Below are 24,514 nucleotides of genomic sequence, written 5' to 3' on the forward strand. Positions count from 1 at the left end.
AACAAACAGGAAAAGCATGTGGTATGTTACAAGTAAACCAGTCTGATGTCCTACCTTTATGATTTTTCATTACGTTGAAAGGAGTTCTTTGTTTAACACCTTCTTTTTCTGGGCAAGAATTCCTATCAATGCAATAGTAAAGATGTTTCTAGATCAATGAGAGGAACAGAACCCATGGAAAACACTTTTTAAAAATTCCTCTGTCCCTTGGCATGGGGCATGATACTATAGTTTTATGAACAGAAAGATGCACCTTTTGCACTCACATTCCCAATACCAGCAATCTTACCTGAAATGAGCATGATGGAAAACTCACAGCCCGTATAAACAGTAGCCCAGAGCAAGAAAAGCAGAAATGAATCTCAAGAAAGCAGTTTAATAGGGAGGGAAAACTGGGAGGGGAAGGGTATCCAAGAACAAAAGCTTTCGGATTGCTTGTTCATTACTTTTTTACCCATTTTTAATATGCACTTCAGCTTACAATTTGTACAAAAACAATTTCTTTAAGACAAGTGAAGACTTGAGTAATTGGCACATGACTGAATTTAGGTTAGTATGGATTTATACATTGGAATGAAGTAGATAAAGTAATATTAGACTATGTACTTGCAAATCCAAAACTAAATTATATGCCTAAAGCTAGAATTCATACACTTTCTTATTTTACCAAATGAAGACTAACTATCTGCAACTACTCAAGAATATGTCAGCAACTCCCAATTTGTCAATTCAGCAGATTTCCTCTTACAATGAGTCAAATCCATTTTTGGACATGACTGGAGACTGGCAAGGTAAATTTACAATAGACTCTTCCCTATGCAAACACTGTATTAGACTGACAATGAGAAATGACAGATGAAGAGATCCAAAGGGGCTCCTTGCAGCAGTAGTATGTTTCCCCCAAACATTCCCTTTGAAGTCCTCTTGAAGAATTGCATTGCCAGAGAAGCCTACTGTTCATCAGTTTATGATTTCAAGACATAAATCCACTTTCTATGTGTGTGTGGGGGCGGGGGGAGGGAAGATGGTGAAATCTTACTTTGTGGCCAACCCCCACAAATATTTTAACGAGACTTGCAGAAAGGACCATTAAAATGAATCATTGTCAGTCTTACATCAGAACACAAAGAATTCAGGATTATCCCACTGACATAGGAAAAGTGGCAACTAATTTACCTACTGCCAGCACTTAGCGGATCTGTGTATGTGTGTTGGGCTTGTGCTCCCCAGAAACTGCCCTACAGCTGTTCACATTCACAGGCTTCTTCAGAGATGGTGTTCACAGATGTAATGATAGGCATTACAAGTTCACTATTTGTTCATTCTCACCTGGGCTTTGACCATTTCATTATGGTCCGAGATGAGTTTCTGGAACTCTTCTTGATTTTCCTGTGGAAGAAGTGCAGAGAATTCACTAACTTCACTGGGGATGTTAAAATTGCAAATAAATCATGTAGATGGAAATGTGGATGAGTAATGCTGACCAGTAAACTCCTTTGAGTAGGGTCTTCATTCTCTGGTTTCATGAGCAGTAAGATACAAAATCTAAATCAAGAGGAAATTTTTCAGTGAGCCTCCTTAACTGTTCATTTACACATCCATAAGGGGTAACTGGTCATGCAGTTGCCGGTTTGCACATGAAACCACAGATCTTGCATATGCCGATAAGTGGGAACAATTAAGGAGCCCATTAAAAATTTGGCCCAAATCTGTGAAAGCCAGGATAACAGTCCCTATGAACAAAACTCATCAAGGCTATGAACCTCAGGAAAGCTTTAAGTTTAAACAAAATGCTTAAACAGGCTGCCTTGGGATGAAGCTTAACTCACATCTTTTCCGTTTGCAAGCATTCATAGCCATTTACATAGTAGGTATGTCTACACTGCCAAAAAAGAAGTGTGTTCCTTACTCGGGTTAGTGAACATGTAGGGGAGCCTGGGGTTGAACTAGCTGCTAATCCAAGTTAAAGGCCAAGTTGCCATGTCTTCACTGCTATTTTAATCCTAGTTATGAACACACTTTTTTTTTTTTTTTTTTTTTTTTTTTTCTTTTTTATTATTTTACTTTTTTTTTTTTTTTTTGCCGCATAGACATACCCACAGACACACAGGTGTTGGACAACTGAGTAAGTGCAACAATGAGGGACAGAGTCCATGGTTGTTCATGGCAACATTTTTTCATGAGAAAATGCCAATTTGTCACAACTAAAAAATCTCACAGAAACATATTGGCTTCAATTAAACGTTCATTGGGAAGGTTTCTCAGGTTGAGGATGGAATTTCTGGTAAGATAAAGAGACACTCATGAGGGCACTCCCTGGGAGATCCAAGTTCAAGTCTCTGCCTGATTTGGAGCAAGGATGTGAACCTGGATCTCCCATACCCCCGGTGACTGTGCTAACTACCTGACTATCGGCGGGTGCCTCTCTCTGATTTGACCAGAAATTTGATCCTGGATCTGAGAAGCCTCTCCCACAAAAGTTTGTCAAAACCAAGAGACAGGTCCTGCACCTGATTCTGGCACAGGGACTCAAACCTGGGTCTCCCACATCCCAGGGTGAATGCTTGAAGCCCTGGGCTAGAGTCACTCTCCTTCTCCCTTGCTCGCCCAATCAATATTTATTTATACAAAGTGGAACACTTCTTGCAGGTGAGATTGAGAGAGTCAGCGAATGACTTTATAATTCAGTGAATAGACAGGATGCTCAGCTAGGATGTGAAAGACCCAGGTTCAAGTCCGTGCTCCAAATCAGGGAAAGCAGGGATTTGAGCCTGGGTGTCCCACACCAACTGAGTGACCTACAAGTGGGCTATTGGCTATTCTGGGGACAGCTGCCTCCCCCCCATTTGTGATGAAAAAAATTGAAAGAAGTTGGGTTTGTTCCATCTCAGAATGGAACCAAATGTTGAAACTTCAATTTTTGTTGTGAAACAGAAATCTTTTCTGGCCAGCCCTACTTACCACTTCCAAAACACAAACCTCTATTCAGTGAGCTACAGGAACAGCTCAACTAGATTAGCCATTAGCGGGTACAAATATATGAACAGGAAGGCTGACCTGTGCCACATAATAGCAGGTAATGGCACATGCACATATATACACACCTACAAAAATGTCCAACTTCAAGAAAAAAAGAATTTAGGGGCCTTGCTGAGTGCAAGTGCGTAGTAAAGCCTAGATTAGAACTGGAGTACTTGTGGCACCTTAGAGACTAACAAATTTATTAGAGCATAAGCTCTACACTGGGTTGTAGCCCACGAAAGCTTATGCTCTAATAAATTTGTTAGTCTCTAAGGTGCCACAAGTACTCCTGTTCTTCTTGCGGATACAGACTAACATGGCTGCTACTCTGAAACCTAGATTAGAACTGAAAGCGTTAAAGGTTGGTATGCCTTGGTATGCAAGGCTAAATATTTTGGCTAACTGGCAAGAGATTATTTCTCAATGTAAGCAGCTGCATCTTTGAATTGCAGTTCATGAATTAGCTAGCAATAATAATAATAATAATCCTTAGCACTTATATAGCACTGTACTTGTCAAAGCACCATGAAAACATTAATTACCCCATGTGGTAGGGAAGTATTAATCCCCACTTTACAGAGGGGCAATTTGAGACTCAGAAGATAATTGACTTACAGAAAGCAAGTCATGGATGTCTTGAATGAATCAGTGGCAGAGTCAGAATTAGAATTTAGGAATCCCTACAGTATCCCCCTTGTTCAGTGACTATCCTATGACGCCTCTGCAGACAAAATTCCCCAAGTAGGAAGAAATATCTTACTATTTTTGTTTGCACAATTACACTGAGAATTTGTTGGATGAAATAAACAGAAACTGGACCTCTCACTATTTCACAATGGATACAATACATGCACGTCACCTCCATTACCAGTAGGTGAGTTGTACACTTGCATTCAATGTCATTAGCAGGGAGAAAATGAGTATGGAAAATAAATATGAATTTCTTCAACTTTAGAAGAAATATATAGAGTACCAAAATTACAATACCATTATTTTTGTTCTTTCCAGCCAAAAAACTTTGTTAAGATGATGTTAAAATGGAAAGTACACATCATCAATTAAGGAAGGTGGTGGGAATCCATACAAGAATACTGTAGTTAGCAATGATCTAGTAAAATAAAAAAAACTCACTAGGTCTGTCAAGTTAACCCCTGCAATTAACTGAAAGCAAAATTAATATGTTAATTTTTGATGCGTTAATTGCATGCCTGTGAGCGGGCAGGAGGCAATGGCGGAGATGGGGGGGCTGAAGAAGCCCCAGCCCACAGCTTCCCTGCGGTGGGAGGGAGGGCGAGAGCCCCGTACCCCAAACCCCGAGAGTGGCTGGAGCCCCGAGGGGGCTGGAGTCCTGCACTCCATGCCCTGAGAGGGGCTGATGCCTCACGCCCCATGCAGGGCTGAAGCTCAGAGCGCCCAGCCCTGACCCTATATTTGAAAATATAGAAAACCCCCAAAATGTTTAAATAAATGGTATTTTAATATTGTTTCACAGTGTGATTAAAACTGTGATTAATCACAATTATTTTTTTATCTCACGATTAATCATGATTAATTTTTTTAATCACTTCACAGCCCTAAAAATACCCCAAACCTTTGATGAATTTTCTAACTGTGATGAACACCTCTGTTTTTTTTTAATAAATCATAATTCACAAAACCTTGTGTATAAGTAACTTTTTTCAGTTTTGGTTGAAAAAAATGTCCCTTTTTCCACTGACAAATAATTAGCTTACATTTTAAAGTCTGTTTCCACACAGGAAAGGCTGAAGATTTATCTTTATTTATTTATTTATTTATTTCAAGTGAAAGTTTAAGACTACAGCAGTCACGATCATAATTTAAGCCCACTGCAGTCGACCTGCCATTCTGATATTATTATTTGAAATCTTAATAACATTAAAAGTTAGAGTTGCATTTAGAATTAGATTTTCAGAGCACATTTAGAATTAGATTTTCAGAGGAAGGTGTCTCAAGTGGGGCATCTAAAATCTGTGACAACCCAAAATCACTGGTCGCCTCTGAAAATCTTGGCCCAAGTTTTTATCTCCTGCCTTCTTTCTTGTTTTGGCTTCAAAATTGGAGGCAAGGAGAGGGAGACCTTTTGTATTCTAGTAAAAATCCATATTTTCAGGGTATAGTAATTCAGAATATTCACTTCAAATCTGCTAGAAAAATTCTACCACCCCCCACCCCTCCACACACACACACACACACACACACACACACACACACATTAATTTTGCCACTAATAATCCTGTGTGTTAGAAGGGGGAGAAAAGGGGCCCAAACTGGATTTATCTGGAAATTCAGTTCAACCTTAACAATGGAATACCTCCCAACACACCATAATAAGACACGCTGAGCCAGTGCCTTGGCTGGTGTTAATTGGCATAGCCCCTCTTAAGTCAGAAGCTCCCCTAAAGTCAGTGGAGCTACACTGGTTTCCACCAGCTGAGGATCTGGCCCTAGAAATATTATCTAATAGCCATCTTACCATCCTGAGAGATTTGGACACGCCTCTTTTTTCATGAACTGGAACTGCTCAAGTAAATTGGAAAGAAACCAATGTACTGTCAGGACTGACCCAAGCTTTCCCATCGGGTCTACCATGTGATAAACATCATGCAGCAAAGTTTGAATCTTGGGTACAGAAGATGGGAAAAGCTGCAAAGAGAGAAAGTTGATATGGATCAGATTAATAAAGGCAAAACCACTTTCTCGTAGATTTTCATTTTATATCTCTGACTAAATCACATATCGGGGTCTGGTTCTGCAAACCGTTACAATAGGTGAGATGCATACTATATATGTAAAACATAACAAGGAAGCTAAGAAAAATTAGGAACAGATTACATGTGTTTAATAGAACATCCTAGCATTCATATTAAGATACATTCCCAAAGTTATACTGATTATCATGTCTTGCAAAACCATGCTTACTGGTACCGAAACAGAAGCCTTATCCCTCAGTCTTCTGTGTCCTTGCTCTCACCTGCTTATTTGACTCTCAAACGGAGATGAACTCTTCCCTGCACCAAAAGGCCATGCCACAGACCTTGCCATCACTAAGCACAGCTCCCTTTCTCATATTTCATTACTGAATTTGCTCTTTGTGGCTACCAACTCATTTCCTGTACCATCACTAACCTCCGTCTGTCCCATGACCTTCAATCCCTTAATGCCCGTGACTTCTCATACTCTGTGTCCCAATACTTGCTGCTCTTCCTTCGCCTCCATTGATCAGTTGTTAAGTCCATTCACACCACTCTCTCTATCCTTGACTCCTTTGTCCCTCTTTCCCCCCATATAATTTGCCCACCAATCCCCGGCCTTGTTGCTCATCCTGCCTCTCTGGCGGAGATCCAGACACCATGCAGACTTCCTACATACAGATTTGTCCTCTGAGCCTTCTGTTCTACCACCTTCCTTGCCCAGCAGCTCTGCCTCTCCCTTATTGAGTCCCATGCCTATAAACCCAAACATTTATTAATGGCCACTGACTCCTTCCTAAAGCCTTCCTCTCTCCTACATCTTCCACCCTCTATGCACAGGATCTCACTGACTTCAAGAAGAAAACTGACAACATCTGTCATGACCTCCCTACTCCTTCCCCACTCTCCCTCTCCTCCTTTTCATCCCCAGCACCCTTTTTCTTCGGTCACTAATGGGTCTTGTACTTTCTCCAATCCCTTCACATTCCCCACCTCTGCACCAATGTCATTCCTTCCTCCATCTCACCCTTAACCTCTCACTGTCCTCTGGTTCCTTTCGCTCCAAGTACCAGAATGGTCTGGTTCCTCAATTCTCAAAAAACTGATCCTTGGAACTATTACTTTTGTGAACTACCACTACAGCTCCCTCTCTCTACCTCTAAAATCATTGAATGACCCATTTACAACCATTCCCTCAGTTTCCCCTCCTCTAACTCTAGACCCCCATCTCCACCCCAGCGAATACATACCCAACAAACATTTCCATTCATCTCTTCTGACCCAAATCTCAGCAGCTGTACTCCATGCTCATTCTTCTGGATCTCCCCACTGCCTTTAAAACTGCTGATCACTCCCTATTCCTTGACTCCCTATCCCTCCTCGGCTTTTTTGGTACTATTCTCTCTTGGAACTCTTCCTACCCATCTGATTGGTCCTTCAGAATCTTTCCTCCTCCCCCACACCCTCTTTGGGGGATTCCCTAAGGATCTCTCCATGGTAGCCTCCCTTTTTCCCCATTACACATTAAGTGCATTATCTGCTCATACAGTTGCAGCTATGATGGCTATGCTGATGACTCCTAATCTATCTCCCTCCTTCCAATCCCTCATCTCATGCCTCATTCTGCCTCTCTGACATTTCTTCCCAGGTTTTCCTCATTTCATCCCTCAACCACCTCCTCTCCAGCCTTCCCAACACCCACATTGCCCCCACCTCTCCATATGGAATGTGGCCTCCAAAATGATTTTCCTACTATGTCATTCTGACCATGTCACCCCCTCTTTAAATCTCTCCACTGACCCCCTCCCATCTTCTCCAGTGCATTAAATTAAAACTTCCTGTCCTCACCTTTGAGGTCCTACATAACTCTACTGCCCATAGCTATCTGACCTCATCTTTTAACACATCACCTCTTGCCTATTTCACTACTAATGCCAGCCTTGGGGCCACATTAGTTCATTTTTCTCTTAAGTGTCTTCAAGCCTTCTATCATGCCCTACACATTTCCTACCTACTTGATTCATCAAGCCCTTTCCTTCTCTCATTTGTATACCTCAGAACACTCACCTTTTCTGTGAGCTCCACAAGAAATGAGTCTGACATTCTCTCTTATCCTGTTATCCTCCTTGTTTTTATTTTAGGAAGAACTGGCAGAATCCACAAGACATACGCATGACCAAACTGAGTAGCCACATGATGTTATTGCTGTAAACTTCATCCTTTCCCATTCCATCCTCTCTCACTGTTTGCTGCCCCCCTCTGCATCACACCATCACATCATAGCTAAAGCATAGGCGGCAATATTGCAGTTACACATGTACTAAACTTTAGGCACCTGATAGCATCCTTCTGAAAAATTAAAAACTTGTGATGTACTACAATTCTGTTCTGTCGTATCGTTATTAAATCAATCATGATTTTATGATGTCTTAAAGAAAAGTACCTGGATTCTGACCACTTTAACATTTATTTCAATAAGAAATAAGAAAATAAATCCATAATGTTGTCAAAGATTTAAAAAGTAGAAACACTTTCTTCTTAAATAACTTACAGTTGAACTACTATATCCCTCCAATGATATCACATCAAAGGAAATTGCACAATACCAAAAAAATATACAATAATAATATTTACTTTACCAGTTCAAATTGTCCCATACTCTTCAGCTCTTTTATAAAATGAATCATTGAATTTATCTCTTCTAAAGATAGACATTGCTCATATTCCTTCCGGTAGTTTTCATCCTGCAAAAGAAAAGACAGCAGTAGCTGGTGCACTAGGTGTACATCTACACTGCAAGTGGATGTGCGATTGCAGCTTGTATAGGCATACCCAAGCTAGCTTTGATCTAGCTAGTGCAGCTAAAAATAATAGTGAAGATGCAGTGGCACAAACTTCAGTGTAGGATGTACAAGTCCACCTGGAAAACCCGGGTATGTGTCCCTGCCAGGATCATTGCCACCGCATCTTCGCTGCTATTTTTAGATGCTCTAGCTAGATTAAAGCTAGCATGGGTATGCCTATATGAGCTGCAACCACAAGTCCAATTGCAGTGTAGACATACCCTGGGGATGAGAGAGAGCTATCAGCTTGCTTAAATCATAGGAGAATAAGACTGCTGTCAATCCCAGGGAAGGTGTTTACGACCATACTACTGAATTGATTGAAATACTGTTTCAACCCAAAAATGAGGGACAGTCACTGTGGTTTCTGTACAGATCAATCTACAATCCATGCTACACATGCTGTGCATGTTACCGAAAAATGACTAGAACAACAAAAGGAAGTTAACAACGTGTATAGACTTTACAGCCGCTTTTGACTCAATGCATCCATCAGCACTGTGGATACTGCTACACTAGCAGGGTTTGCCTGAGGACACAGTGTGGCGAGTGGAGGAACTGTACCACCGCACATTTAGCTGTGTGAGGGTCAATGACTGTATTACAGACTGGTTTCCAGTTGAGTCAGGAGTAGGCCAGGGATAAATTCTCTTGCCTATGTTATTTAATGTTCTAATAGATGATCTGATGACAAATTGATTGAGGCCAAAGTAGAAGGTGTGAAATTTAAAGCTTGGTCTTTAGAGGCTCTCGATTATGCGGATGATATTGCCTTACTAGGAGAGACTACTGACCAACTACAACTGATGCTGGAAGAGCTCTGAAAAACTGCAGAATCTATGGGACTTAAGACCAATGGTGATAAAACCAAAGCTATGTATGCCTCTTATAAGATGGAAACAAATGACCTGCTGACACTGTATGTAGATGGCACCGACACTGAAAGGGTGAATAGTTTAATTTATCTGGGTAGTTGATTGACAGCAGAAGGTTCTATATCCGAAGTCACATGTCAGATCAATCTTGCATCAATGGCATTTCAGCATCTTTAAAGGCCTATCTTTAGTTGATTGGATGTCTGTGTGACAACTAAGACAAGAGTGTCCAATGTAAAAGTGATGACAACTTTTTTATATGGAGCAGAAACATGGCCATTAAAAACAACTGAGGAGAGGAAAGAACAGTTTTCAGCATCAAAACTTACGGCGTGTTCTTAACATCTGTTGGTTAGGTTTGATTTTGTCACAAATAAGGAGATACTTAGACAATCCCAGCAAGTTGCAGTCTTGCACCAGTTGAGAACAAGATGACTGCAATGTTGGGGTAATGACCAGTGTAGAGAAGATGGTATGATTTTGTAGGTTTAAAAAGCTACAGTCAAAGGAAGCTGAACATGCAGCCAACCATGAATCAGGCTGAAAGATGCAATTTTGAGGAATTTAAGAAGTCTAAATCTTCCCATAATGACTCTTGCTGAAAGAAGCAGACTTGCAAGGAATCATTCAACATGGTAGTCCACGCTACACACCATCACCACAGCTATATCATAGCCATGTGAATCTGCTGCTGCTGCATACCCTAGGTGGAAACCAATTTGCTTTGGCTATATTTAGCTGGTACATAGTCCCTTGGGCACCGTACCCAGCTGGTGAAAGTTAGAGCAGCCCCTAGCTGCACTAACCTGAGCCAGGGCTGGAGCAAAGAACTGGGGAGACCAAACAAACTCCCTGATAGCTCTTCCTTCTTCCAAGTCTGCTGTGTCCAATGTTAGTTTGGTGTAAGAGAGAATCTGGTGAGAGATAACTAGCACAAAGGGATGTGTAGTATTTGTAGAGAAATATGATGTGCTGAAATGTGACTGTTTTGCATTTTAAAGATCATTTGAAATTAGTTCTGTATTCACAAACATTTCACAAAAGCTGCATACTAAAAAGGGAATTTGGTCCCATTATTAAGCAAAACTGCTTTTGCTTGAAAACACACAGAATTTCACACTATTGCAGCTTTGAAAAAGTGAACTCTTGAGGGTTGGAAAATGAAAAAAAAAAAAAAAAAGAAAGAAAATTCCATGCAAGGTGTCATCATAATATGTTTTTCACAGTTTCATACAACTCTGACTAGCCCCCAAAAGTTCTGATTGAACAAATATTTAATTTTGTAGTTTAGAAAAAAACCCTCACAAAGAAAAGGTTATCATTTAGAATTAAATATTTTCAATTAATTTGTAATAAGAAAAATGTTTACGAAATCCATTCTTACCTTAATCACAGCTAATTTGTAAATGTTCTGTAAAGCCTCAAAGACACTGGAAACTGAAGACTTATTAGACAAGAGAAACTTGAACGTATCCTCAAGAAGAAATTCTTTTACAGTTTGGTCCTCAAAATTCAAGTCATCAACTTGAAAGTCAAAGTGTTCATGCACCTTGAAAAAAAAAAAGAATTAAAGTACAGTTTTTATATCAAATCCAGTGCTCCCTGACATATCTAAGCTGGATTTATTTATTTATTCAAAGGAATCATAAAGGGCATGAATAAAAAAGGAATCAAATGCACACAGATGGTAAACAAATAAAGTAGTAGTATTTTACATATGTATATTACTTCTGATACAATAAGCAGAATTGTAACACAGCAAATACTGTACTTCATTTTCTGTAACAATTACACATCATAGTGTTTGCTGACCTCTAGTGCACTGAGAAGAACATAGCACTGTCATATAAATTAATGTTTTTGAAGCCTATTTTTAAAAAAAATGTCCAGCCTTTTTATATGTATATAAAAAATTAAAGAGTGAAGATTGCTAAGTGACTACATGCTATACACAAAACTCAAGTTATTAATGCTTAGTAATGAGCATAACTTGAATAGTTAAGGACATAAATTTTACATTAGACATAACAAACAATCACATCATTTCTATCAATCATAAAGAAATTCATTTTACAACCCTAACACAACTGCAACTCACATCCATCAGGGTTTATATATAACATTCTTGTTTTCTTTACTTCTGTATCCAAATGTGTTTAAGAAATACAGTATTAATATCTGTTAATATTTAGTAGCTGACAGTAGATCTCTTTTAGAAGTACTTATAATTGGTTTTTTTTAATAATGTTGTTACACATATTTTCATAGGAAAGCATTTATCACTAGTGATTTACTAGAACATGATCTAAAATATGTATTTATTTTGACTTCCATTTGAGGGTGATCAAGAGGTGTCTATAGCATGTAGAAAGAATTTCTGTTTTCAAAAGGGTTTTGATTTGAGGATTACTGATGAAAGTACTATATTTATTTAGAGTCCAATGTCTTTATATTTATTTCGTGGACAGTGCAAGGTTTACTATGTCTACTCATTTCTTTGCATTTTGTAGATGATGTAATAGGAAACTACACCGATTTCACTTAGCAACCTAAATTGATTTTTTTTAATCAAGATTTATTTTTTAAATTTTGTTTCTGGAACATCCCTGGGTATTTTTAAAATATATTTTTCCTTTTTTTTCTTTTGTGCAGACAAAAGAAGACACAGCTTTTTAAAATTCCCTGAAGCAGTGCAAAACAGCTGGAAAGCTGCCCTAAAGGGACAGCCGAGAATTCCTCTGATGGAGGGGGAATAGTAGGTGGTACAAAGCTGGCATAATGGGCTCTCCACCACATTCCTCTTCCTCATGGTGTAGAGGGTATGTCAGGGTGGTCTGGGAAGTGGAAGGCAGCATGATGGAGGTCAGAGTATGTTATGCTCCATAGATCTTTGTAGGCTTAATAGCCTCTAGGGGAGCAGTACAAGCCAGCACAATTTAGGGCAGCATTTAGACTTGCACTGGGAGACGTTTCAGCCATTCCCAAGACCTCGGCCTCCTCCAGTCACCTATGCCAAGCTGTGCTCTAAGATTGAGCCCCGTTCCATAGCCAGTGCCTGCTCCACTAGGCCACAATGCCTTCTAGCCAGGTTGTTTACGGATGTTGTTGAGATCTTAGTGCTGTAGATGTCAATATTATTCCATAGTCCCTTAACAACTCTTCCACTCCCAAGACTCCACTTACTAATGTATTCACACATTTATTTGTACATTTGTGCATAGTTGCTTAGAGGTTTGGGGGCAATCATCAATGACAATTTTCTACTGTACTTTTCTTTTTAGTCTGTGCTCTTTTGGGAAGGGCCAGTTCCTTCCTTTGGGTTTGGAAAGCTCCGAACACCAGGGGAAACAATTAAAAAAATACTGAAAATAAATCCCCTCCATCCATCTGATCAATTACTTGCTTTAAAAAATGTTACACGTTTTAAAGAATGCGATTGGCACTTGCTTACCTCAAGAACTACTGGATACGTGGAGGTGTTGAACCCAATGTCAAAGGTTAACATTTGAAAACATAGACTGCATCTGAAATTAAACATGACAAGAATACGGCATGTGAGATAACTGTAAGTAAAAGAGAAAAAGTCAATAAAGTTACATGCAGATAGGTTTAGATCCTCAGCTGGTGAAAATCAACACAGTTTCATTGACTTAAATGGAGTGATGCTATTTACAGCAGCTGAGATGCTGGCCTATCGACTTCAAACCATTATGTTGTTTTTCACTGTTGTTTCCTTTAACAGACCAAGTAAAATAGGTTATGTGATAAAAATATTGTAACAAATCCATGGCCACCTAGGACTGGACAGTGAGAGAGAGGACAGAACCCTGTTCCTCTAGCAATGGAGTAATGAAGAGCCTCCATGACTGTAAGCAATGTAGTACTTCTGATACATAGATTAACAATACTGATCCCATCCAGTAGAGAGACGTTATACACACACACACTGGCCAGTTTTTAACTTTACTTTAAAGATATAGTTAAACACAGTCTTGCCCACCACTCATTCCCTATCCAATTTAGCAGTAGCTGCACTGAGAAATGCTACTCTAATCCATTGTTGTTGCTTCAAAAGCCCATTATTTTACTCTGAGACCTAATACACCACCAGATGCACCAAGCAGAGCAGAGACAGGGGATGGAATGTGGATTTCTAATGTTATGGGGTCTTTTTAATCTAGGCATTCCTCTGTTAATGTTAGTGCATTCTGTGGAACATGAGGGTTTCTGGGTGTGTTGGGGGAGGGGAACGATATAGGGGGGAGGAAATGCCTGCTGGAGAGTGTGAGGTTCTGCAACTGCATGGATGACATTTTGGGGAAAATAGATGTTACATAAGGGTGAGTAGGTAGCAAAACTCATGAGTTTCATTGTGACCCCAATGGTCTTTGCTGCAATTGCATGGTGGGATTTTGGATTCATATGAGCCTGGAACTACATGAAAAATTGGATGTCCCATAAAACAGCCAACCCATCAATTTGGTTTGGTGAAACTATGTGAACCAAAACTAGCTGGTTTTGCACAACTCTTAAAATAACTCTATAGTCACAGTATCTCTCTCACACACACAATATATTCTATAAAGTTTTGTTCCTACTACTTTAGGACAAATAATGAGCTTTATTGCTGCTCAACAACTAGGTCCTCAGGTAGCTGTATAAAACATGTATATTTACTATAAAAAAGTCAAGTATCTGGTTCATATAAAACTAAAAAATCCAGTAGGAATGACTGCAATGACTTAATCATCCAATAAAAAAGTGATACCGTATTATTAAGGCATACTTCATGAGGTGTAATACTTAGAACAGTATTCTAAAATTGTGCTAATATTCAGATCAGTTGCAATTCCCTGCTCCAGCCCTGGTTATAGCTGCCAGGGGCTGCTCTAATTTGCACCAGTCAGCTACAGTCCCCAAAAGACCATATGCCAAATGGAGCACAATAAGCTTCAGCAACTCACTCTTTCATCCCTCAACACCCTCTACACCAGGGGCTCAAAGTAGGGAAGCACAGGAGACAGCTATGCCAGCTTCACATCCTTTGGGGACTCCTCCATTTATGGGAGGTTTCTGCTTGCTTTGTGCTGCGTGAGCAATACAAAAGAAGCAGAACAAGACACAGAATCTGACTTTTTTTGAAATAATATGTTTGGCCCTCAAGTTGAGAAAGTTGGATGCCTCTGCTGTTCAAGATCTCTATTCGCCAAACACATTATTTCACTCTAATACCAAGTATGAAATATCAGTTTCTTTGTTACAGCAGAATCTATGTACTCAACTACTTTCCATAATATTCTAAAGAACTTGACAATAACTTAGCTTTTATTTATTGGTAGCTTCTTACCTACTGAAGGTCTTTGGTCCCACGTTGGGTGATTCACTGAATGCCTCAGCTACCAGTAAGAGTTTACTTATTGTTTCTTTCATATTATCAAAGGCTTGCTGAGGGGAACTGGATTTGAAGAATGTCTCAAAAAATCTTTGTAGCTGTGAAAGATGTTACACAAATTCTTAAATACTTATCCTACTATACTTTTAAGGACCATACATTAAAAGGCTTGCAGATGTCAAAACTGCATAAGAATGCCAGCTTTATTTTCTACCAGGTCCCACATTAAATGAAGAATGAAATTAAATGTTCTCTCGGTATTCTAGCAGAGAAGTTATTTGCATTTATAAAGAAGCAAATCTGAAATAAACTGTGCATTAATTGGTACCAGAAGGCACTGCATTTAGACACAGAAGTCCCACAGCCCAAATTCATTTTCATAAAACATTTTGCTATTAACATATTACATGAAGTGGAAACTTCTCATGTTTAGTTCTGCTGCAGTAGAAAAACTTGACAGCAGCAACATATTCAAAGCCAAATCCTTTCTTCTTGGTAACATATTGGGCCAAATGCTGATGTCCTTCCCCTTTGGCTATGAGCCATGAGCCCGCTTTATTCAGAGGATGGAAGAGCGGTCAGGGTGAAAGCAATCTTTTCCCCACCGACACCCCATCATGTAGCCAGCCACATCATTACTAATACAATCCATGTAATAGTGATGGGGCTCCTGCATATGCCTTACATGAGGAGTTTAGCCCCATGGATCCCCAAATTGGGATATCCACTGGCCTGTACACCATTGCCCCCTCAACTTACTCCCACCACTCACCCAAATCCACCCTTCCCACCACAGCAGGAAGAGGGGTAATGGAGCAGAACGCAGGAGGAGCACAGTTCCCACACATAGTGGGACCAATACAATTCTTGCTGATTTTAGGGGTGTTTGGGCTTACAGTGGAAGGAGCTGCATTTGGCCCATCGTTACAGTGCAGTGATATTATAAGTACTTTTGCTTCAGGGTAAGTCATGAAAAAATGAATGAATTGGCTAAACCAACAATAACATGCTTTTTCTTATTCCTCTTTGGTGTTAGATTAAACAAACCAACCAAACAACCTCCAGTCATGTTAAATAAGCATTGTGTGGGCTCAGTGACACAAATTATTTCATTCTACTGTACTTCTCAAAAACACACAGAGAGTTTTGAATATTCAATTAAAGGCCTGAAAGGCAGACTACATATGATTTAATCAAATACTTCCCATTTGCAATCTTCACGCATGCATGCTCATGGATAGATCAGATGTGTGGCACAACTAGGGCTTTAGCTTGTTTACATTTAATTATTCCCTTGAGCTAGCTTCTGCTCCTGGATATTCTTTACGAATGAATTTGTGGGGACAGATTCTGGGGCTGGCTATGGTCCCTTTGTGCCACCAAAGCAACCCAAAGACCCATAAAGTTGCTGTAGCTGAGGATTTCCATGACCTGGGGTAGAATTGTTCTAGACATCTCTACACTGCCCTCTTCTATCCCCACCCCAGTTTAGGGGCCACATCAGGGGTGTGTTGAGGAGACGATGTGGCCAGAGAGTGCTGTACTCCGGAGATCACTGGCTGGCATAACTGGGGTTTGTTGCAGCCAGGTACAAACTGTAGCAGCCCTGCTGGAATCTCAGTACAGGAGGCTCTTTGGGAGCCTCCACTCAACACATCAGCAGTGTGAAGGGGCCAGCCCTATAGACCTGATTGATTAGGCAGCAGGCTGAGAAAGGAGCTGGACCCTCTGTCCCCAGAGCCCTGCTTTGCTAGATGACTGGAAGGAAATGCCACTTGCGGCCAGCCCACCTCCCAATGGAGAAGCAGAACTGCTACAGAGCAAGAGCTCAGCTCTACTCAAGCAAGGACAGGGAAGGGGTTTGCAGGCCACCTGATTGGCTCTGGGAGAAAGCTACAGGGCATGGACAGATAGCATGCATTGCTGCTGCTGGAGGGAAAAAGCCTAATCACAGCCAGACCCCAGCACTGGGAGATTGATCCAGACAGCAAATCAGGTGCACAGACATAGCCAAGCTGGGAGAGCAGTCCAGAAGCAGCCCTGACCAGCATGGTGACCATGGGGACAGATTCCTTGAGAGCCAACCAAGCCTGGGACTGCGAACTCACACTACAGTGCTAGAGGCAGGAGGTACTCTATTGTAAAATGGAGCCTGGAGGGCCATTTGGACTAGTTGTTAAGTTAGGGCTATTTTGTTATTTAAGTGTCAAGGACTCATATTAAGGTTGGGGTTATACATGTGACTTCTCATAGCAACTCTTTGCTAGTCCCTTTTACTAATTGTGGCTGTGTCCTTCCTGGCTAGGTGGCAGATAAAGTCATTGGCCTTGAACATGGGTGCAGCATTTACTTCTGGTTAAGTTCCTGCCTCTTCAGAGGTTGTGGGGAAAAAAACAAGAGCTTGGGGTTCGGTGAGGGGCAAGTGGGGTTCTCTACCCTACCGTGCTTGGCATTAGCAAATATAAAGCCTGTCAAAGGCAAGATACATTTGTTCAATGTCCTAGTACAGGCACCTTCATAGGCAACTGGTTTGGAATGTGGTATCAAAACAGAAATAAGAAAAGGTACAGAACAGGTTAAGAACCAGTACGAACTGGTGGGTTGGATCTTAGGTGACGTAGAATCTGCTTTCTGAGGCCTGGTCTACACTACGAGTTTAGGTCGACTTTAGCCGCGTTAAATCGACTTAAGCCTGGACACGTTTACACTACGAAGCCCTTTCTGTCGACTTAAAGGGCCCTTTAAACCGGTTTCCTAACACCACCTCGACAAGGGGATTAGCGATAAAATCGGCCTTAGGGGGTCGGAATTGGGTTAGTGTGGACGGAATTCGACATTACTGGCCTCTGGGAGCTATCCCACAGTGCTTCATTGTGACCGCTCTGGATAGCACTCTCATCTCAGATGCACTGGCCAGGTAGACAGGAAAAGCCCCGCGAACGTTTGAATTTCATTTCCTGTTTGCTCAGCGTGGAGAGCACAGGTGACCATGCAGAGCCCATCAGCACAGGTAACCATGATGGAGTCCCAGTCCCAGTCCCAGGATCGCAGAAGAGCTCCAGCCTGGACCGAACGGGAGGTACAGGATCTGATCGCCATCTGGGGAGATGAAGCAGTGCTCGCCGAACTCCGAAACAGTAAAAGAAACGGCAAAACATTAGAAAAGATCTCCAAGGCCATGAAGGACAGAGGCCATAACAGGGACGCGCGGCAGTGCCGCGTGAAAATTAAGGAGCTAAGGCAAGCCTACCACAAAGTCAGAGACGCAAACGGAAGGTCCGGGGCAGAGCCGCAAACATGCCGCTACTACGCGGAGCTGCATGCCATTCTAGGGCGTGCAGCCACCACTAGCCCAAGCGTGTTCTATGAGTCCCTCTCTGCAAACGGGGAAGCGGGTTCGGCGGACGAGGAAGATGAGGATGGAGAGAACATAGATAGCTCACAGCAGCAAGGAAGCGGAGAAACCAGTTACCCCAACAGCCAGGATATGTTTGTCACCCTGGACCTGGAAACAGTAACCCCCGAACTGACCCAAGACCCTGAGGGCACACAGGGGACCTCTGGTGAGTGTACATTTGCAAAAATTACACATGGTTTAAAAACAAGCGTGTTTAATGATTAATGATTAATTTGCCCTGGCAATCGTGGCCAGTACAGCTACTGGAAAAGTCTGTTAACGTGTATGGGGATGGAGCGGAAATCCTCCAGGGACATCTCCAGAAAGCTCTCCTTCATGTACTCCCAAAGCCTTTGCAAAAGGTTTCTGGGGAGGGCTGCCTTATCCCGTCCGCCATGGTAGGACACTTTACCACGCCAGGCCAGTAGCACGTAGTCTGGAATCATTGCATAACAAAGCATGGCAGCGTATGGTCCCGGTGTTTGCTGGCATGCAGACAACATCCATTCCTTATCTCTCTTTGTTATCCTCAGGAGAGTGATATCATTCACGGTCACCTGGTTAAAATGGGGCAATTTTATTAAGGGGACATTCAGAGGTGCCCCTTCCTGCTCTGCTGAACAGAAATATACCCCGCTGTTAACCACGCGGTGGGGGGGGGGGTTGAAGTGACCATCCCAGAGAATTGGGTGTGAGGGGGAGGGGAGTTAGTTGGGTTTGTGCTGCATGTTAAACCTGAAATCGCAGCCCCTCCTTTTACATTGCAAACCCATTTTAAATGGCACGGGTGCTTGGTATGGGAAATGAGGGCAGAACTGTTTGAAACCATCCCCACATGTTAAGAAGGTTAAAAAAGCCCAAAGACTATATGTCTTACCATGGCTGCCTGCAAGCTGAAATCTGTGTCCTGGCACTGCGTGAGTGATCTCTCACACCAAACCAGGAGACTCTCAATATAAGAGGAAAAATGCGACCTTGTAACGAAAGCACATGTGCTGTGTGATGTTGTGAACAGCAAAATCTAACGTGAAAGAGTCTACCCATTGTTCTCTAAAATGTATCTTTTTTAACAACCTCTCCCTTCTCCACCAGCTGCAAATCTTACTCCTTCGCAGAGGCTAGTGAATATTCGAAGAAGGAAGCGAAGGACGCGTGACGAAATGTTTACTGAACTTCAGACTGCCTCCCACGCTGACAGAGCACAGCTGAATGCGTGGAGGCAGTCAATGACTGATTTTAAAAAAGCCCAATATGAGCGAGAGGAGAGGTGGCGTGCTGAAGAGGAGAAGTTGCGTGCTGAAACACGGGCTGAAGAGGAGAGGTGGCGTCAACTTGTAATCAGAAAGCAAGAGTCGATGCTCCGGCTGCTGGAGCATCAAAGTGATATGCTCCTGCGTATGGTTGAGCTGCAGGAAAGGCAGCAGGAGCAGAGAACGCCGCTACAGCCCCTCTGTAACCAGCAGCCCTCCTCCCCAAGTCCCATTGCCTCCTCACCCAGACGCCCAAGAACACGGTGGGGGGGCCTTCGGCCACCCACTCACTCCACCCTAGATGATTTCCATAGCAATAAGTTTTAAAGTTTTAAATTGGAGTGTGTCCTTTTCCTTCCCTCCTCCCCCACCCATCCCGGGCTACCTTTCCAATTATCCCCCTAGTTGTGTGCTGAATTAATAAAGAATGCATGAATGTGAAGCAACAATGACTTTATTGCCTCTGCAAGTGGTGCTCGAAGGGGGGAGGGTAGTAGGGGAGGGTGGGGTGGTTGGTTTGCAGGGAAGTAGAGTTAACAGGGTGGTGGGGGAGGGGCAGAGGGTTCATCAAGGAGCAACAAACAGAAGTTTCACTCCGTAGCCTGGCCAGTCACAAAACTGGTTTTCAACGCTTCTCTGATGCGCACCGCGCCCTGCTGTGCTCCTCTAACCGCCCTGGTGTCTGGCTGCGCGTAATCAGCGGCCAGGCGATTTGCCTCAACCTCCCACCCCGCCATAAATGTCTCCCCCTTACTTTCACAGATATTGTGGAGCGCACAGCAAGCAGCAATAACAATGGGGAGATTCTTTTCGCTAAGGTCTGAGCGAGTCAGTAAGCTGCGCCAGCGCGCTTTTAAACGGCCAAATGCACATTCCACCACCATTCGGCACTTGCTCAGCCTGTAGTTGAACAGGTCCTGACTACTGTCCAGGCTGCCTGTGTACGGCTTCATGAGCCATGGCATTAAGGGGTAGGCTGGGTCCCCAAGGATCACGATAGGCATTTCAACATCCCCAATGGTTATTTTCTGGTCCGGGAAGAAAGTCCCTTCCTCCAGCTTTCGAAACAGAAGAGACTGCCTGAAGACGCGAGCATCATGTACCCTTCCCGGCCAGCCCACGTTGATGTCGGTGAAACGTCCCTTGTGATCCACCAGGGCTTGCAGCAGCATTGAAAAGTACCCCTTGCGGTTTATGTAGTCGGCGGCTTGGTGCGCCGGTGCCAAGATAGGGATATGGGTTCCGTCTATGGCCCCACCACAGTTTGGGAATCCCATTGCAGCAAAGCCATCCACTATGGTCTGCACGTTTCCCAGAGTCACTACCCTTGATATCACCAGGTCTCTCATTGCCCTGGCAACTTGGATCACAGCAGCCCCCACAGTAGATTTGCCCACTCCAAATTGATTCCCGACTGACCGGTAGCTGTCTGGCGTTGCAAGCTTCCACAGGGCTATCGCCACTCGCTTCTCCACTGTGAGGGCTGCTCTCATCCTGGTATTCTGGCGCTTCAGGGCAGGGGAAAGCAAGTCACAAAGTTCCATGAAAGTGCCCTTACGCATGCGAAAGTTTCGCAGCCACTGGGCATCGTCCCAGACCTGCAACACGATGCGGTCCCACCACTCTGTGCTTGTTTCCCGGGCCCAGAATCGGCGGTCCACGGCATGAACCTGCCCCAGTAACACCAAGATTTCCACATTGCTGGGGCCTGTGCCTTGTGAGAGGTCCATGTCAATTTCCTCATCACTATCGTCGCCGCGCTGCAATCGCCTCCTCCTCAGCTGGTCCTGGTTTGGCTTTGGCATGTCCAGGAGGCTCTGCATGTTTTCCAGGACAATGCGCGTGGTGTTCATAGTGCTCAGAATTGCCGCGGTGATCTGAGCGGGCTCCATGATCCCAGTGCTGGCTATGGCGTCTGGTCTGAAAAAAGGTGCGAAAGTAGTATCTGACGGACCAGGGGAAGAAGGGAGGGAGGGAGAGAGGGAGGGAGGGGCGAGTGACACTGCGTACAGGTACAGGGAATTAAAATCAAGAAAGGTGGCTTTGCATCAGGGAAACACAAACAACTGTCACACAGAATGCCCCCCCCCCCAAAGATTGAACTCAAAAGCCTGGGTTTAGCAGGAGGGAGGGGGGAAGCAAATGAATGGAGAATAAATCTATTTTTTACATCTTAAGACGACGGTGCAGCATGACTGATAGCCCTTGGCATTTTCTGGGTGCTTGGCAGCAAATACTGGGCGCTTGGCAGTTAGCCTTCAGGTCTATTGCACCATCTGATACCCACTGCAATATGACAACGACGGATACCAATCATAATATGCTATCTACTGCCCAAAAGGCAAGGGGTTGCTGCTGTGTAGCAATCTAGCCCCACGTCTGCCAGCCCCATGTCTGCCAGCACCCAGATCGCCATCGGCCTCTTCTGGGTGCTTAGCAGACAATACTGGGCACTTGGCAGAAAATAGCATACTATGACTGATAACCATCATTGTCTGCCCGGGTGCCCATGATCGACAGCCACTGCAGTACGACGACGACGGATACCAGTCGTAATATACCATCTTCTACCAAAAGGCAAGGGGCTGGTGCAATGCAGCCCCACGGCTGCCAGCCCCACAGCTGCCTGCACCCAGATCGCCAATGAAGGCTACCAGTCATGCTGCACCGTCTACCGCCAAAAGGCAGTAAGCTGCTGCTGCTGTTTAGCAATGCAGTCCCATGTTTGCCGGCACCCGGAAGAGATATGGTGACGGTAAGCTGAGCTGAGCGGGCTCAATGCTTGGCGTGGTATGTTGTCTGCACAGGTAACCCAGGTAAAAAGGCGCGAATCTATTGTCTGCCGTTGCTGTGACGGCGGGGGAGGGGCCTGACGCAATGTACCCAGAACCCCTCGCGGCACTGCTTTGCATCATCCGGGCATTGCGATCTCAACCCATTATTCCAATAGGCGTGGTGATCATAGTGCTCATAATTGCCGCGGTGATCTGAGCGGGCTCCATGATCCCAGTGCTGGCTATGGCGTCTGGTCTGAAAAAAGGCGAGACATCACAGTCTATATGTATTATGTGTGCTGCCAACCCTGACATAACAACATCCTCCCCATACTCTGTATGTTCCCCCAATGACCGACAACTGACTCCTCAAATCTTTTGTACCGTTTATTTTTAAATATTCTATAATAAAATTTATATCTGACGGACCAGGGGAGGGAGAGGGGGAGGGAGGGGCGAGTGACGACATGGCGTACAGGTACAGGGAATTAAAATCAAGAAAGGTGGGTTTGCATCAGGGAGAAACACAAACAAGTGTCACACAGAATGCCCCCCCCCCCCAAAGATTGAACTCAAAAGCCTGGGTTTAGCAGGAGGGAGGGGGGAAGCAAATGAACACAGAATAAATCTATTTTTTACATCTTAAGACGACGGCGCAGCATGACTGATAGCCCTTGGCATTTTCTGGGTGCTTGGCAGCAAATACTGGGTGCTTGGCAGTAAGCCTTCAGGTCTACTGCACAATATGATACCCACTGCAGTGTGACAACGATGGATACCAGTCATAATATACTATCTTCTGCCAAAAGGCAAGGGGTTGCTGCTGTGTAGCAATCTAGCCCCACGTCTGCCAGCCCCATGTCTGCCAGCACCCAGATCGCCATCGGCCTCTTCTGGGTGCTTAGCAGACAATACTGGGCACTTGGCAGAAAATAGCATACTACGACTCTGCTAACGTGCAATGAGCCAGCAGGGCGCCTGGCAGAAAATAGCATACTATGACTGATAACCATCATTGTCTGCCCGGGTGCCCATGATCGACAGCCACTGCAGTACGACGACGACGGTTACCAGTCGTAATAAACCATCTTCTACCAAAAGGCAAGGGGCTGGTGCAATGCAGCCCCACGGCTGCCAGCCCCACAGCTGCCTGCACCCAGATCGCCAATGAAGGCTACCAGTCATGCTGCACCGTCTACCGCCAAAAGGCAGTAAGCTGCTGCTGCTGTTTAGCAATGCAGTCCCATGTTTGCCGGCATCCGGAAGAGATATGGTGACGGTAAGCTGAGCTGAGCGGGCTCAATGCTTGGCGTGGTATGTTGTCTGCACAGGTAACCCAGGTAAAAAGGCGCGAATCTATTGTCTGACGTTGCTGTGACGGCGGGGGAGGGGCCTGACGCAATGTACCCAGAACCCCTCGCGGCACTGCTTTGCATCATCCGGGCATTGCGATCTCAACCCATAATTCCAATGGGCGCCGGAGGCTCCGGGAACTGTGGGATAGGTACCATAGTGCAATGCGCCGGAAGTCGACGCTAGCCTCGGTACTGTGGACGCGGTCCGCCGACTTCATGCACTTAGAGCATTTTAGGTGAGGACACACACAATCGGCTGCATACAACCGGTTTCTATAAAACCGGCTTCTATAAATCCGACCTAATTCTGTAGTGTAGACATAGCCTAACTTTTAAGCAACCCTGCAATAAATGTATGTTGTATGGGAGGACGTATGTTGAAGAACACCTTTTATGTAAGGAGAACATGTTGTGAGATAAGAATTGCTTCCCGAAGGGAGGACATATATGTCTCCTTTTCATATTGTTGGCTACATTTTAAGCAATAATGGGCTGGAATATGGAGACAGCTTGGCAAACCAGAGTGCCAGGGTCACAGTGCTCCACTGTGCAGTGATCCCACTGTAGTTTCACTGCTAAGGGGATATGCATAGCTGCAGAGGCTTTATTATGTGACAGTTTTTTCTTTGAAAATGTCTGCGTTTTATTTTAGTGAAGAATAAGTTCTTCTTAATAGGATATATTTTTTTCCAACATAAGCCTTTCTACTTCTAGTTAGCTTTCCTGCATTTGTTCCTTTTATTTTTCACCACATGGAAAATAGCTATGCTTAATGATATTTCTTCGCCAAGTCCACACAATTTGTGTATTTATGTGTACACACACACACAAGCCTCTTTGAGTATACATTTGGAGAAACCAGGATAACGAATGCATCTCCCAACCTACAGATTGGA

General features: G+C 43.5%; 1 protein-coding gene across 1 annotated transcript in view; it reads right to left on the reverse strand.

Annotated features, from left to right (window-relative positions):
* The window catches only part of CPED1 (cadherin like and PC-esterase domain containing 1), a 200,018-nt gene that overhangs the window by 103,932 nt on the left and 71,572 nt on the right, over positions 1-24,514 (reverse strand). Inside the window, 6 exon segments of the mRNA XM_029910837.1 lie at positions 55-122; positions 5,516-5,685; positions 8,372-8,476; positions 10,835-10,999; positions 12,902-12,974; positions 14,798-14,940. Coding sequence (XP_029766697.1) covers positions 55-122; positions 5,516-5,685; positions 8,372-8,476; positions 10,835-10,999; positions 12,902-12,974; positions 14,798-14,940 — 724 coding nt within the window.

The sequence above is a fragment of the Terrapene carolina genome, unplaced genomic scaffold (assembly GCF_002925995.2).
Source record: "Terrapene carolina triunguis isolate 2854851 unplaced genomic scaffold, T_m_triunguis-2.0 Scaffold68, whole genome shotgun sequence".
Lineage (NCBI taxonomy): Eukaryota > Metazoa > Chordata > Testudines > Emydidae > Terrapene > Terrapene triunguis.